Source organism: Strix aluco, chromosome W (genome assembly GCF_031877795.1).
Source record: "Strix aluco isolate bStrAlu1 chromosome W, bStrAlu1.hap1, whole genome shotgun sequence".
Classification (NCBI taxonomy): domain Eukaryota; kingdom Metazoa; phylum Chordata; class Aves; order Strigiformes; family Strigidae; genus Strix; species Strix aluco.
In genome coordinates this window covers 1,801,698-1,817,432 of record NC_133970.1, presented here as the reverse complement: position 1 = coordinate 1,817,432, position 15,735 = coordinate 1,801,698, and the positions used below count along the sequence as shown (strand labels likewise).

The window sequence follows — 15,735 nt, the reverse complement described above, 5'->3', positions numbered from 1 at the left end:
AGCAAGTGTGAGGTGATAGAAAACACCGCCTGTGAAGTGGTGGTTTTTATATTGTGACACATTCTAAAACTTCAGCCTTTTCAGGCTCCTGTATCTTTTGTGAGGCTGTAAAAACGCTGCATTTTTTCTGTCGCTGCTCCTCAAAAAAACCCCAAATTGTCGTCTTCTTGGTATTCCACCAAGTGACACCCCAGAGCTAAAAAACGCTTTATTATACAGCAAAATTGAGCTTGATTTTCCTTCCTCCTGCCAAGCTGTCATGCCCCAAAGTGGCTGGGCTGGGAGCGCAGGGGAAGGGTTGCACTGCAGATGAACTGCTCCGGATTGATTTCTTTACCTCTTTTTTGGAAAAAAATCTTGTATTTTCAAGGTTTGGGGAGTAAAAGCAGAGAGTGAGGTGAAGAAATCTGGCAGTCAACATCCCTGTGTAAAAAGCAGCAAGCTGGATATTGCCTGGACATTAATACAAATCCTCCCATATCCAGGCTGACCCCCACACTGTTTTCATTACCAAAGGGGATAAGAAAGCCTGATAAGAAAATGAGCTCTGTGAGGTGTTTTTTGTGTGGCTTTTTTTTTTTTTCCCCTATAGCTATTGTAAGAAAAGAACCAGAAAAACAAGATAAGACTGAAGGTTTGCAAAGCCAGTGTTAAAACCATGAGTTAACAGTCAAATAAATAAGGGATGAAATCAAGAGGAAAAAAGGGTATATTGGTATTAAGCAGTGACTCCTGGGCCATAATTATCTCAAATAACAACAGTTTGAGGCCTCAGTAGATGCTGAAATTACAGTGATCCTGAAGAATGAATATAGAAAGAATATAGAAAGAATTTTCAGGCGTGCTGATCGTAGACTGCTCCTCAAAGGAGTGTTGGTAAAATCCCTGTTACACAAGGGTTTGAAGTGCAGATCTCAGGTGGAGTGTTTAGAAATGGAAATTCCAAGAATAAAACTTTTGGGTGCAAATTAGGCAAATTTTGGAGACATGAACTTAGAACTCTCTGGTGCCAGAGTTAGGGATTTAATTGCTATCCATTTTATAGAGTGTTTATTCCCTTCTCATGCAACGTGGGGGGTTAATTTGTGAGTGGTGTGAGTGCATTTATTCTGAAAAATCAGTTCACTAATTAATTAGCTATACAACCAAATTCTGGTCCCTTCTTTTTTTTTTTTTTTTTTTTTTTTGGGGGGGGGGGAAGTTTACTGTTCACAATAAAAAAATCCCAGTGCCAATATAAAATACAAATGAAAACCTAAAACTGTTGCTTCTAATTTGAATTCAGTCATTGAATTTAAAGGCAACTGAGAACTCTTTTGTTAATAGGGTATAAAAATCTACACCATAAAAATCTGGCGTAGGGTGGTTTGTTTTTTTCTGATTTTAATGATGAGTGTAAATGAGATTATGGACTTCTCTTTATCATAGTCTACAGTAAGCAAAGTCTATAAATTCACTGAAAATATGGGACTGATTCATTCTTGAAGCTTTTATTCTGAAATCCTAGTTTTCTGCACTAGTAACTCCCAGATTCAAAGGAAAATTATTCTTTTATTTCATAAGCCTTTACCTGTCTCCTCCCTTAATTTTGAAGTGTTTTTTTCTTCAACGTTTCTTTTTATGAAAATAAGCTTTCTCCATTCAGTCGGGCGATACAGTGACACAGAAGTGTCATGAAAGGGTCAGTCCTGTCTATTAGAGAAATCCATCCCCAGTCCAGTGAAGTTTAATTAGCATGCAGATAACTTGAGGCACCTGAGTTTTCTCATTAAAATCAACGGGACTACTGGAAGGTGTAAAGTGAAGTGTGGATTTAGGTGCTTGTCTGGATACATGAACTGATTCCCCTTTGATATAAATGATCTCTTTCAATACAAGGCAGCAGTCAAAGCATTAAAAAAATATTTATCTGGATAATTATACTGTAAATCCATAGAAAGATTTAATGATGGGCCATTCTATCTTCCTGTGGTTTATAAGCAGAGAAATAAAACTTTTTCCACTGCATGTACAATTTTTCCATATTAATTTGGGACTGTGTGTGTTATCACTGAGCAGTTGCAGCCAACGAGTCACTTTTGCCCCAACACTTATTTATTCCACATAGTATTTCCAGCAAATAGATTAAAAACATGAAGAGCAGCTGAGAAGACAGAGACTAAATCTCTCTGATATTTCCACATATTTGAGCAGTCTGTGTTTTTGTCTGCAAGTGTCCTTTCCAAACTCCCTGTTTCTATACTTATTTTGAAGTTGTAGCACGTAAAAATGTGTGAAGTTCATCAGTGCTATTTCAAAATCCTCCCCAATAGGCAGTGCCAGTACTTGCTTGGTACCATATTCAGGAGAGTGATTAAATGACCTCTTTCTCTTTTGTGTTTTATTTTTCCTTTTTACTTTATTTCTCCTACTATCAAATATTTCTAAATTAAACTTTGCCTCTTTCTAAAACAATTTCCCTCGCAGAATGAGCCAAGCCTCCACTGATTATCACCTCAGAAATCATTTTTAGAAACTCAATTTCTTGATGGAAAATATTTTTTCCCACCTGTAATTTAAAACAGCTGAGTCTTCAAATAATATTTTTCATACGGTTACATATTCTGTTCCCCTGAGAAGCACCGTCTTGAACAGGAACATCCTGCCATGGAGCTACAAGTGAGCTCACTTCTACTTCATGTTTCAACTTTTAAGTCACTTAAATTGATGCTGGTTTTACTGGTGGAAATATCACATAACCTGTAAGTGGCATTTGATCCTTTTGTGATTTTCTGTTGTGCTTTTGTGAGAGAATTACGTCTTCATACTACAATATACCTCACTTAACAAGGAAAACATCTGGCTTTGCGTTGCTATTCAGCCTTCCTTCCCCACCCTTGAAATTCAGCCTGCCAATCTCCTTACTGTCAGAAGCATCTGGGACAGACAAAATTCTTGAAGAATTTTAATTTTCCAGACTGATCGCTTTCAGTTTTGCGAGCTGTGACATCTCTCTGTGGGAGCATCCTGGCAGATTCCTCCGTGCCCACAGATCTTCATTGCTAGAAGCAGCTCTAGTTAATGACACAGAAAGTTTTTGTCTATTGTTGGTTAGAAAAAGCTGTGGAAAAAGTGTGAGATGCAGGGCCAGAAAAGATTAGCCTCATTTAGTTACAAGTCTGACATTACCTTCTAATTTCTCCAGCTTATTTTGACTTTTATGGGCTCATTATACAGGATTCATCTCGGTACACTTCATCCTCCAAGAATCCTCTCAGTTCTTATGAAAACAAAGGCTTGTTTGCACCCCAGTAGATAGATCAATTTTCATCTGCCTCTTCAGATGATCTTCAACTGCAGATCCCCTTCACGTCTTTGATGTATGCCCTGTCTGTTGGGCTATTGGATAGAAAAATATATCTGTATCCCCTGTTCGGAAATTTTCTATTTAAGTTTCCAAATCGGTTTTATGAGACATGCCTATTTTCACAGGTAATTTGTGACAGAACAAGAGGGAACGGCTTTAAACTGCAACAGGGGAGGTTCAGACTGGACATGAGGAAAAAATCTTTCCCAGAAAGAGTGGTCAGAGAGTGGAATAGGCTGCCCAGGGAGGGGGTGGAGTCCCCATCCCTGGGTGTGTTTAAGGGTCGTTTGGATGAGCTGTTGGGGGATGTGGTGTAGGGGAGAACTTTGTAGAGTCGGGCTGAGGGTTGGACTCGATGATCCCAAGGGTCTTTTCCAACCTGAAGGATTCTGTAATTCTGTAAATAGTTTGCCTGATCCAAAATATTTTTTTGCTTTCTTGAAAATCCTAAACCGACAACACAAAAATTAGCTTTAGATTAATCAAATATTGAACAAAACATTTTGTCCAACTCTGGAATCAATAGACTAAAATGGCTGCATGTTTAAAACTGGAACCAGTAGCCCATATACAACACAATGCATCTTACTGCAAAATCCTCTTTTCAGAGCTTCTCCAGTGTCCTGCCTGCTGTCACACATCGTGTTTGATGATGGTTGTACGTGTTGACCGAGAGCAGAGTATTAGGAAGATAAGCATTTCTAAAATGCTAGATTTCCTTCCTATAACTGCGGTCGCTATCTGCTCTTTTAGCCTAGATATGTCCTTCCTGAGCCCAGCTGTTAGTGATCTTGTTGGCATTGTGAGCTTGATCCACATCTCGCTGAGGTGAATGGAAAGACTCGCCTTGCCTTTGAGTCTGGCATTACCACCTAGTGAAAACAAATAGCCACAATCTTTCTGACAAGTGCAGGATTCACAGGCAAAGCAGATTCTATCACATTTTCTCTTCTATATATACAGATTATCATACAGAGTCCTCCTCTTTGTCACTGGGGGAAGTCCCTCTCAACACTTTGTACAGCTCATTTTTTCCTTTGTGCAACTCCTCAGGCTTTCCAGATAGGATCTTCCCAACGCTTTCTAAAACACCATTGCTATTTGCCTTGCTCCTGCCAAAAATTGCTTCCCTCATACATCCAAAGTTCGTAATTGTCTTCTCTGAGGCACATACCCACTTGTAGGCTTGAAATCAGAAGCGTGCAGGCTTTTCTCTTCCCTCATTTCCTGCTGTTAGACCCAGGAGAATTTATGGTAAAACTTCCTGTTCCTTCTTCTCAGAGATATGACTCATTCCTAGTTAATTTTAGACTTCTGATGAATAGGTTTCTGCTCTGTCCCAGTCACATAAGCTCACTGTGCAGCCAAAGCAGAGAGAGATCAGAGAGCTGGGAATGAGTCTCTTTAACCAGTAATAAGCGATAGGACAAGAGGTAATGGCCTCAAGTTGCGCCAGGGAAGGTTTAGACTAGATATTAGGAAGTATTTCTTTACAGAAGGGGTTGTTAGGTGTTGGAATGGGCTGCCCAGGGAGGTGGTGGAGTCCCCATCCTTGGAGGTGTTCAAGAGACGGGTTGACATAGCACTTAGGGATATGATGTAGTTGGCAACTGTCAATGCCAGGTTAACGGTTGGACTGGATGATCTTCAAGGTCCTTTCCAACCAAGATGATTCTGTGATTCTGTGAAAGACAATTCATCCAACCTCTCTGCTGACTTTGGAAGACGCTTCTTTCCATAGATGATAGAGGGAGATGAAAGAACCGCAGAGACTCGTCCCTCGCTTTTAAACAGCCGAAGCGATGTGAAATTCAGCTGAAGGGGTGTGATACACGGCCTAGCCTCCTTGCTGTGAAAGACTGAAAGTTTGCATGAGCAGCAGAAAGGCAGAAAGGTCCCTGCAGTTCTCTTTGTGTTACTTCAGCCCCAGCTGTATTTCCAAGCTCTTGCTGGTAATAGATTTCATAATCATATACCTATTGTATGTATCAAAATATTAAGAATTGGTCCTAGATCCAGATCTTGAGGAATTTCACTGGTAGCCGCCTTCTACTCCAGTAGTCTCCACTGAGCATGATTTCTTGTCTCTCCTTAAACTAGTTCCTTTCAATTTTTGCATTCATTTTCTCCACTTTAACTCTTTTTTTCCATGTTGCTGTTTTGCATCATTACCCAGAATGCTTGTGACACGTGAACCGCACGAGAGCTTTTGGTCTTCAGGTTGGATACAGACCCCAGATCCGTTGAGTGTGAGCATAGCATTTTTTGACACTGAGTTTGCAGCTCACTGTCCTCCCTGGAGAACATCTGGCCTCATCTGGCCTTTGGAAGCCCTGCAATGCCAACAGCAGGAACCCTGAGCCCTCTCACCGAAATAAGTTGTTCTCACCTGGCAGGGTCCGTCATCTCACGTCCCATTTAACATATCTTGAAATCAAATAATGCCAAGTAGCTCTCCCAAAGCATTGCTCTCAAGAGGATGGATGCTATATCAGTCTTACTTGGTGTCCATTGTGATAACATATGGCACAAATGGGTATAGAGTTAGAAAACTGCTTCTTTTTGGCTTGACACAGGATTCTGCTGATGCTCAGTGCTCCTGAAATACCAGGGGTGGTACTGCAGCGAGTTCAGCGTGGGCCTCGGCGAGGCGGCAGTAGCTGGGATTTGCACCTGGTAGCCATATATCATCTAACTAATGAGCCGGTGAAGTGTTTAATAACCCTACTGAGAAAATGAAACTTTTAAACAGTAAATCCATGCTGGGGCTGCTCAGAGTTACACCTGATCAGTATTGTCACCTTCTGCCTCTTGTGGCCTCAGATCCAAGGTTTCCTCTTTTTTGCTTGCGGGACTCCCGCTGAGTTGGAGAACATTAGAAACCAAAGCGATTTTAATTTAATTAGCTACTCATTTGCATAAATTAGTTTACTTAGCATGTCAACCTTCTGCGTCCAGAATTCTCTTTGAGAGAGGCCTGCTTGGTCTTTTTAACATCCTTTGGGGGAAGAGGGCTCAACTATTGTACTAATTCCGTGTTACAGGTGTTACCTTGGAAAACGGTCGCTGCTGTAAAACCTCTGCTGAAGAACTTTGAAATACGCAGCTACGCGTAAGGAAAATGTTCTCGGCTTCATTTTAGTTGTGAGCATTACAATTTGCCTGTTGCTTTTGCGAGCTAAAGGGCAAAAAGATGCACAAACTGAACTTACTAATCATCATTATGGCTTCTCATTAACAATATCCAGGAGGGAACATCTGTCTTTGTGCAGAAAAGTAGGTCTTTAAGTCCAATTACTACAATTAATGAGTTACATATGAGAAACATGATTTTTACCACGGGATTTAGAGGATTACAATAGCAACACACTCTGCATTTCACATGAGCTTCTCGCCACCACATCAAATATTTACTTCTCCACCAGCCCATGAAAATCAAACAAGTCACAATGCGAAGTCACTTGTATAAAAAAAGCCACTTTGGGTCCATTATCTAACCAATAAACAGCATGGATGCATTTTTTTTTTTTTTTTGTGGTGGCTGTATCTTATTAGTTATTCTTCACGTCATGGTGATATCCCAGGACGCAATCCAGATTCCCTGTAACAGGAATCGGATCAATCTCTTTTGAAGGGCACGCGAGCACTACTTGAGTCGAAATACCACCCCAGCTGCCAGCTGCAGGGGCCATAACTGCAGTTGGCTTCTTTGTTGAGTGCTGCAGGTGTTTTCAAAGCACCAGGGAACAAAAATGTTGAGAAACTACAGTCTGTGCACCAGGCAGCTTAGAGTTAATTTGCCCGTGGTGCTACCTTCTTCACTTTATTTTTTAGATTCGGGCTCTTGCATTTCTCAGTGCTGGGTGCATGTTTTGAGTGTCAGTGTGTGAATATTCCTCCCCACACTTCTTTGGAAAAAAGTGGTTTTTTATTAAGAAATGGAAGGGAAAAACATTTCCTTTTTTTACAACCTGATTTGAATGTGCAGCGTTTAGAAGATTGAATCTTTGGGGATAGCTGTATCTTCTACTCTTAGGCTGAGATACAGGGAAGTCTGAAGGCCCAGTTATTAAAGAAGACTTTTAGCTATTAAACTGGAGCTGGAAGAGCGAGGGTATCTTTGTGGTGATCTCTTTTAGCTTGTATTGAGCTTTCACACATTCACAGCTTCAACTAAGCAGGTGTTATCTGCGATTCTCAGCCTTACAGAGGGGGTGTTGGTGAGTCTCTACCTCTCTGCCCCCCTCTTGCAGCTCTTTCCTAGAACTTACTTTTAATGAACACGCTGTTGGCAGCTTGGTTTCGGGAGGGATTTTGTCCTCTCTTCTGCTCCATTGTGTTTTCTCTGCCTTAAACTAATTAAAAATGTAAACACAGTTCCTTGAAATACAGGAAAGTTGATCTGCAGTTCTTGTCTCCTGGCTACTGGCTGGAGCTGTAAGGATACAGAGAGCTGTCATGACTACACTGGTTTGGTGGGATTTGGGGAGCGAGAGCCACGGCTGCTCTGGCTGCAGCAGCTCCCCACCTTCCTACGCTGGAGTTACTCTCCAGGAGCATTGATTTCATGATATGGTAATGGTGTCTAAGAAAAGAGAGGTAATCAGGTGGGAATCCAGTGGTGAAGAAAACAAAATGGGTGGTTCAATTTCAGATTCATGAAGAGATGGTTTGGGTTTGCCTGGAAACTGGGTGGGTTTCTGATCTGAGACGTGGATTTTGGAGGGAGCCCGTGTGCGTCCCATGTGGATGGAGACATCTCCCATGCTCCTGGTCCCTGTGTCTCAGCTCCAGAGCCACGGGCGTCCTCGTAGAAACTTGTCCCATGGCTCGTCCTTGGGACACCCTTTCCTCAACACACATTTTATGGCTGGAGTGTCTCAAGACTTTTTTTTTTTCTCTTTCTGTGTCCAATTCTGATGCAATGGCTAATAGCCTACTTGACTTACTGAGGCTGATGCCTTTTAATATCTCTAATAAGCACTATCAGCTACTAAAGCAATGGCTGTTGTTATTATCATCATTATGGTACACATGTCCATAACAGAAAAAAGGCAGAGGGCTTGCTGAAGGTGGTAGTGGAGAAAATATATAGAAAAAAGCTCTTTATTTATTATTTGTCTTCTTGATTTCAATGGGAGTCAAATGAGCAGAATAAAAATTGTGCCCGTGTCCCATGGGAGAAGGAAAGGTGTCCTGCAAGACTCCAAAGTGAGCCCCGGTGCCAGAGGGGATCTGCTGTTACCTGCTGGGGATGGCTGGGGCAACCTGACCATCCCTGGTACGTGATGCAGCCTGTCAAGCAAGTGTCAGCCTGGAGATTCCATATTTAAAGATATGAACACGAAACTTGCCTTAGGGCACCAGTAGACATCAAAGTGGTGTGATGTTGATAGCAAGAAAGTGGGAAGAAGAAGTTTTGGCGACCGAGGGAGCTGAAAGAAATGCCAAAGGCACTCACTGGAATGAGTTTGGCCTTACGCAGGTCGTAGGGATGGTTAAGCAGGATTACTCTGGCAGCAAGAAAGCTTGAAATTGCCGTCCCCATTTTTGGCCTTGAATTTACGATGCACAGAGACATGATTTCAGTTTGGCTTTGTATGGTGACTTTGATTTGAAAACTATCCCCGTGTACTTAAAATCAATGTCTTGTGTGCCTCTATTTCAACTGACAGCCCTTGTGTTTCCAGCAGTGTCTTGCAGAGAGCCTTGTGTTGAGTGGAGGCAGATCATTCAGGACAAAAGTTTTATTGTTTGATGTTTTAAATCATTAAAAGAGGCAAAGAGTTTTTAATTTCCTCTAGAAGAGAACTGAGACATCTCAGTAGGTGCATCTTTAAAGGGCAGAACTTCACACAGTACTGAGGCTGACACTCTTTTGCCAAGCAGCTGCACTGCGGCTCGGAGCAGCAGCAGGAGTTTCAGCAGAGCTGCTTAAAAAGGGGAATCCCTTTCTGCCAAAAAAAAAGAAATCTATTTTGATTTTTGTTTTGTCCTCCTTCCAAACTGGGATAAAAAGCCAGAAAGAACTTTTTTTTTTTTTTTTGGAGAAAGTTGAAATACAATTTTTAGTTTAGCTTGTGCAGTGACCCATCTGGAGGGCTGCTATCAGCTTGAGGGAGTTAGGAACAAAAATAGGTGAGAACCATGGAAATAACTGCCACTCCCCCAGCCTGGCCACTGCTCGCTTCTCTTCAGTCTCACTTTCTCCCTCAAACACAACATCAAGCTGACAGTTCCCTGCCAGGCAGGGGCCACGGAGACCAGGTTTTCATTATCTTCCCGGAGTGCCAGGTTTGTAGGTGTTTTTCCCCAAGAAAATGTAAATTTCCTTGTGAAAACTTTTGTTTCTGCAGAAGAGCATTCTTCATCAAAAAGTAATGTCAACAGAAGTTTGCAAACCCGCTGTGACTACGAGTCCTCTTGGGGGAGCAGAGCCCGTGAAATAGAATTGAAGAGTTTTTAGAAAGTGTTTGTGTTGGCTCTGGTGCTCCTCCAGGAAGAAATAGTGGGAAGGGGACTGTATGTTTACAACTGAAAACACAAGCAGTAATGGTAAAACCAGCTGCGTTTTGCCTATAAGCTCCAAATTTCACTCCAATCCCCTTTTCCTTACCTACAGCTTCTCAATGTGACTTTTGTTTCTTCTTCCAGGGCCTAACCTCCCCAAGGCTCAGGTTAAAACAGCATCTCTTGGCTTGGCAGGAAAAGCCAGGTCACCTCTGCTGCCCGTCTCGGTGCCCACGGCCCCGGAGGTCGCAGAAGAAGGCCACAAGCAGACGGAGGACTCCGCCAACGTAAGAACCATCTTTCAGAGCCAACCTTCTTGCGGGGCTCATCACCATCGACTTACAGTCTCTAATCCCCAATCTGCACGTTAATTTTTAGATAACGATCTGTCCCTCCTTACCTAAGGTATTACGCTGCAGCTGATCGCTATTAGAAAGCTACTAAAAAGTTCTGGCAGCTGGTAAAACTTTGCTGTTGGCTTTATGGACTTTGGCGTGTGCGATACGGGGGAGAAGCGAGTACTTAAAATCTGTGTTAATATTATCCGTGGGACAACTCGCACAGCCTCTCCTGAGCGCCCTGAGATATTGGGAGAAGAGAAGGAGGGGGTGAGAAGTGCGATAAGGGAAGAAAATAATTTTGGCAGGAAAAATGAGTATGTAGTAATACCAGATAATGGTGAGAAAAATAGCATTGAAGAAGTAGATAAGTGAAACCGAAAAGATGGTGAAATTAGAATAATCTTTCCGCTCCTATTAAGGCTCCGTTAGAGAAAGGTCTCACGTGACCCAGGAGATGAAACAGTGAAAAAGAAAAGGACTAAGGAAAAAAAGAAATGTATTAAATACATGTTGTATATCACCTCTTTTCATCTACTTGCACAGGAGAATTTTTTGCGAGGCACTATAGCAGTGATTTGTCCAACATTTTGTTAGTGAATCCTTTTACATTTTCATCCTGGCTAAAGGGAAAGACAAAAGATTTGCTTTAGACGTAGGTATGGAGGGTTTGGGCCTGCCTGATTAATGCAGGACAACAGTGTTTGATTCCTGCTTGTCGTTTTCAACGGCATAAAAATCTACTTCTGCATATAGTCGCAGAAGGATTCTCATGTTTTGCTGGGAAAGGAGGACGCCGGACAATGTAGGAGACATGGAACATCCTACTGGAATGGGAATGGGAAGGAAAATGCCCTCTGTGGTAAAATTGTGGGTGTAAGGAGTAATTTAGCACAGGATGTCTGGTAACAAAAAGTGCAGTTTCAGCTCTCAACACCTTATTTCATCACAGCAACATGATTTAGCCCAGGGGAGAGACACTGCTCAAGCTACAGAAGTGTGAGGGCAGTTACAGGCAATGACAGTGCAAGCAACAAGCTCATCAGGTCATCAAAATTTGGGGAGAAAAGCTAAAATTTGGGGATTAGGGGTTTTTTTTAAGCTTGACTCTGCGGGTGCTCTTTTAAGCTGCCGGCTCCATCACGCCTCATGGCCTGCAGGGCTCATACAACACTGTCAGATCTTTTACTGGGTAAAACCCACATAAATAACTAATGTTTGAGCTCCCTCTCAGCATCTGGAAGAAGAGTCACTCCTCTTACTCTTTCCTTGGTAATTTTGGAGGTCAGTGGTTCCCAAGAACAGATGCCAAGCTGGTAATTTTAGGTTTTGCTGCAGATTCTCAGTTGACCATACCCCAAAGGTCTACTTTCCTCCAGCCCAGTTAAGCGTTTCTGAAAACTATTCCCAGTCCTCTGCTCCCACTAAAGGCCATCGGGTAGGAATTCCCACCCACCAGCAAGGGCTTAGAAGTTCAGCTAATTGCTGGACGAGCTGTTGCAGCCTGCCCTAAGAGGACACGTTTGGATGAGCGTTTGATGTCTCTGTTGGGTACTAAAAAAGTTTTCATTTTTTGAAAGGGGTTCATTTTTTGGAGAGGTTTCATTTTTTTGGAGGGATTGTTAACATTTAGCATTGTTTTAGCATGGTCACCCCTGGTTTTCAGCTCCCGTGTTAAGCCCAGAGAGGCTTTGCTATCCAACCTGTAAGCCTCAGCCCATCCTTGGGCATTTCAGGTCCCCGAGGATCGCGTGGGGAAGATGTGCCGGTGGGGTGGCCTCCTGGGAGGTCCCTGCCACGAGCCACATCCTGGGCTCTGTGCAAGGGGTTTTGGTTCCCATCCTGCTGCCCACTTATCTGTGTGTGTTTGTTCACTCGCAGGTTTATGAGCAGGATGATCTGAGTGAACAGATGGCCAGTTTGGAGGGGCTAATGAAGCAACTCAATGCTATCACAGGCTCAGCCTTCTAACAGCTCTTGATGAAGCGATAATTATCCCGGAGCATTGCAGCATACCAGGATTTCACACATACCACCCACGTACACCACCCCATAAAGTCATCTTGTTCCCGGTACCACTCATTCAGTGCAAGGAAGATTCCTGCAAAGTCCTAAAAGGAGTGATAGAAAGAAGAAAAATGAAAGAATAATAATGGAAATGTTACCAAACTGTAGATCTGGCATCTAAAGTGATGAAAGCGTGGCAAAGCGAATGATGTCATTGCTGTGGAGTCGTAGCTGATGCCACCAGATTGCTCATTTTGATCTACTAGTCTTCGTAGAGCTCAAGTTGTCATGACTAACTCATGTTTTACTCCGTAGAGGTTTGTAGCTCTTTGTATAGATCTAGTCTTACCTCATGCAAGTATGTTTTTAAACATAGACCATGCCATTAATGAGACAGTGTTGTAGGTCACTCGTTTGTTTTGGTTTTTTTTTTAAATACGTAATTACTGACTACAAAAACACCCATAGCAAATAATCACACCACCACACCAAAAATTTGGAAGTTTTCCCAACAGCACAACAAAATGAAAAGACAAATTACAAATTTCTTTTGTCGTCTCCGTCACTCATCTCGCACGAGTGGTGGGGATTAGGGAGTTGCTGTAAAATTCAGCCATTTTAAGCAAGCGTTTGTAAATCCTCCCGTAGTTAATGTTTTATGTATGGCAAACAGAGAACCAGGAATGTAAAAAAAAAAAAAAAAAAAGAAAAGAAGAAGAAAAAAAGTCTGCATTGGTGGCCTGCTGCCAGCCAGCCAGTGTACACTTGCAAAAAGAGGACATAATATGCAATCTTCTCTGGCACGCAGTCATTACGTGCTTAAGCTTGTCATAAAACACGTCTGCATATGGGTGGCCTTTGCGCCGGACCGCCCCGTGGTGACACTGGGAAGCACTTCTGGGGCCGCCACGAGCTGGAACAGAGAGAAGAACGGAGCTGAAGTTTCCCCGAGCCTTTCCCATCCACCCCGCATCCCCTGGGATGGCCCCGATCCGAGGACCCGTCCACCCGGGATGACGATGGGCAGAGGATGAGGAGGGCAAAGAGGTGGCTGACGGCGGGTGCTTCCCGCGGGCAGGACACGAGCCTGGGGGAGGAACCGTAGAGGCTGGTAAATAACGGATAAATTAATGAGGAGGGTTTTTCTGCAAGCGTAGTACTTCCTGGTTGAGGTTGGCAGTACTCCATGAGAAGAGCAAGCAAAGAGTGGAGAGCAGCCGGGCACCGGGCACCATCTTTAGGGATTCCCTCTCCTTGTCCTAGTGCTTTAGTTGCGCATTACAGTGTTTATTGACAACGATAACGGGTTGAATTGACTAAATTTTGTGTGCATACATTTTATTGCTAAATTTTCAGCTGCATTCAGCGTTAATCCCTGTTTATGCAGCTGAATCACCAAAAGGGAACTAATTTGCATATTTATCAGTTAGGAGGCTGCAAAACCCAATAAGAGAGTTTCAGATGAATTATTCCATTCAGCTCTGCCTTTGATTTCAAGCTTGAGTGGGTCATAATTTTAAAAGAGCATGGAAAGGATAGGATCTTTACAACCTAATAGCTCCTTTTATTAGGTGGGTAATTATATGTGAATCTCCGAATAAAATATTTTGAGTAAAATGGCACTGCAACAGAAGTAATAATTCAGATTATTTTCTACGGCCCTGTGCTGGAAAGGAAATCAGATGTCAAGGAGGAATTCAAGTGCTTCATTGGGATCTCTAGCGTGTTTGTGAAAATGCTCCTTTAAAAATGCCTTGTTATTCAATTTACTAAGATTTTAATGAAATATTTCTCAAGAGTGAGGAAATCTTGTTTGCATGGGAGGCTGAGCTTTCCAGTTCTGAAAGATTTGTAACCAAAAACCTCTACTAAAAATAAAATGAACAAATCTTTCCTGATGAAAACCCAGCTCAGCTGTTAGACCGTATAAAATCAACTACCTCCATTTTAACTCAAAAAATGAAGGCTTAATGCAGCTTTTGAATAGCTCCCCGTCCATATTTGCAGAGATTGACATTGTTGAAATAGGAACATAAGGTCAAATCTGTCTCTCACTTATCATTTATGAAATATCTCTTACCCTGGATTTGCAGCTGGGAGCAGAAACTGCCCCCAAGAGTTTAAAGAGCAGCACTTCACCTTTTTAATCACAGAAAACTAATCCAGGACCATATGTATAACAATCCCAAATTGCCTAAACTAAGAGGAGTCACGAAGAGGGTTTGCAAGTTGGATTTTGTTTGGTTCGGACACAAGCGTTGTAGCGTCCAACCGCTTTGGTATTGATCAGCCTCTTCGTTTGGTTCAGGCATCTCTCTTCGACTTGAACACTAAGCCCCCGAAAGATTGATCTGGCGCTCCCGTGAGCGAGGCCTTTCTTCTGCCGTTTGAAGCGTATCTGTTTCCAGGCTCAGCCCCTTTCGATCGATACCGCTCGCAGACCAAGGCCAAGGTCAACACCAAAACAAGTCCTCGTGTAACTCTGTCCACGGGAAGGAACAACCATTGGCTCAGCCCAAGCAAGACACAGCCACTTCCCACCCCCTTTCTAAATAAATTAGCAAGAAATTTCTGCTTCGGTTGAAGTTCAGCATTAAATTATTCCATATAAATACTGAGTCTAGGGCCAGGTTATTCTTTTTAAATTTTCCTTCAGACCTACAGCCATAAAAGGGCTGTACCCTTCACCTCCCCTGAGCCACGTGTCACTCAATTTGGGTGTCGCTGTAGCCTTGGAGACATTCCCAACCTTCATTTGAGGACGATTTTAGTACAATATCTAACTAATTAGCAAGCTGGCATTTCTTTTAAAATTTCACCTTATGTGTGAACTACATAACTTGTAAAACTCAGATGTTTTAGCACAAAACTTCCATATTCTATCTTGCTGGTGCTCTATTTATTTGCAGTGAGCTTGGCTGAGAATTTCTTTGGATTTTGACAAATTCCTCAACTGCCAGAATATTTATAGCCTGTGACTATCTCAGCCATGGACACTCCCAGAAAAAATGTAATGAGAAATCTGTCAATGCATGACAGGCTTGTGAAGCTTGATGTTACCTTGGAAGATCATTAGCTAATCAATACAACAGGGCTGCCATAAACAGGTGGGGGGGGGAAGCGACCAAAAAGTGATATTTTCAATTTCTTTCCTTTTTTTTTCCTCTTTTTTTTTCTTTGCTCCAACACCTAAATGGAGCAATATTGATGATTCTAAAGGCTGAGCACTCCCTAGCTCAGCGTCTTTGTAGGCTGCTTAGATGTCCACTCTTGTGGAAAAGGTTTTGTCACTTTGAGAAGCTATTTAATTTTTGGAAGGGGAATTTTTTGAAGTTCTTGCATATGACCTTGCTTATGATTTTTGTTGTTCTTACATATGCTCTGGATTATGTCACGAGTTGGGGCTGGACATCAATACTGCCAAAATTTTGCTGTAGGGTTTGTGGTGTCACTTCTCAGGGAGTGAGGACCATCATATCCCCTATACTGGTCTGGCTCTGCACCCTCAAATTTAGGAACTGGTAATTTCCAACT

The 15,735-nt window shown here is 42.4% G+C and overlaps 1 protein-coding gene across 1 annotated transcript in view; it reads left to right on the top strand.

Moving 5' to 3' along the window:
- LOC141917708 (netrin receptor DCC-like) overlaps positions 1-14,819 on the top strand; it is a 632,583-nt gene extending 617,764 nt beyond the window's left edge. The window contains exons 29-30 of the mRNA XM_074811102.1: positions 10,001-10,143; positions 12,076-14,819. Coding sequence (XP_074667203.1) covers positions 10,001-10,143; positions 12,076-12,165 — 233 coding nt within the window. The 3' untranslated portion in view covers positions 12,166-14,819. The remainder of the gene's footprint in view (positions 1-10,000; positions 10,144-12,075) is intronic.
- Positions 14,820-15,735: the final 916 nt, after the last annotated feature.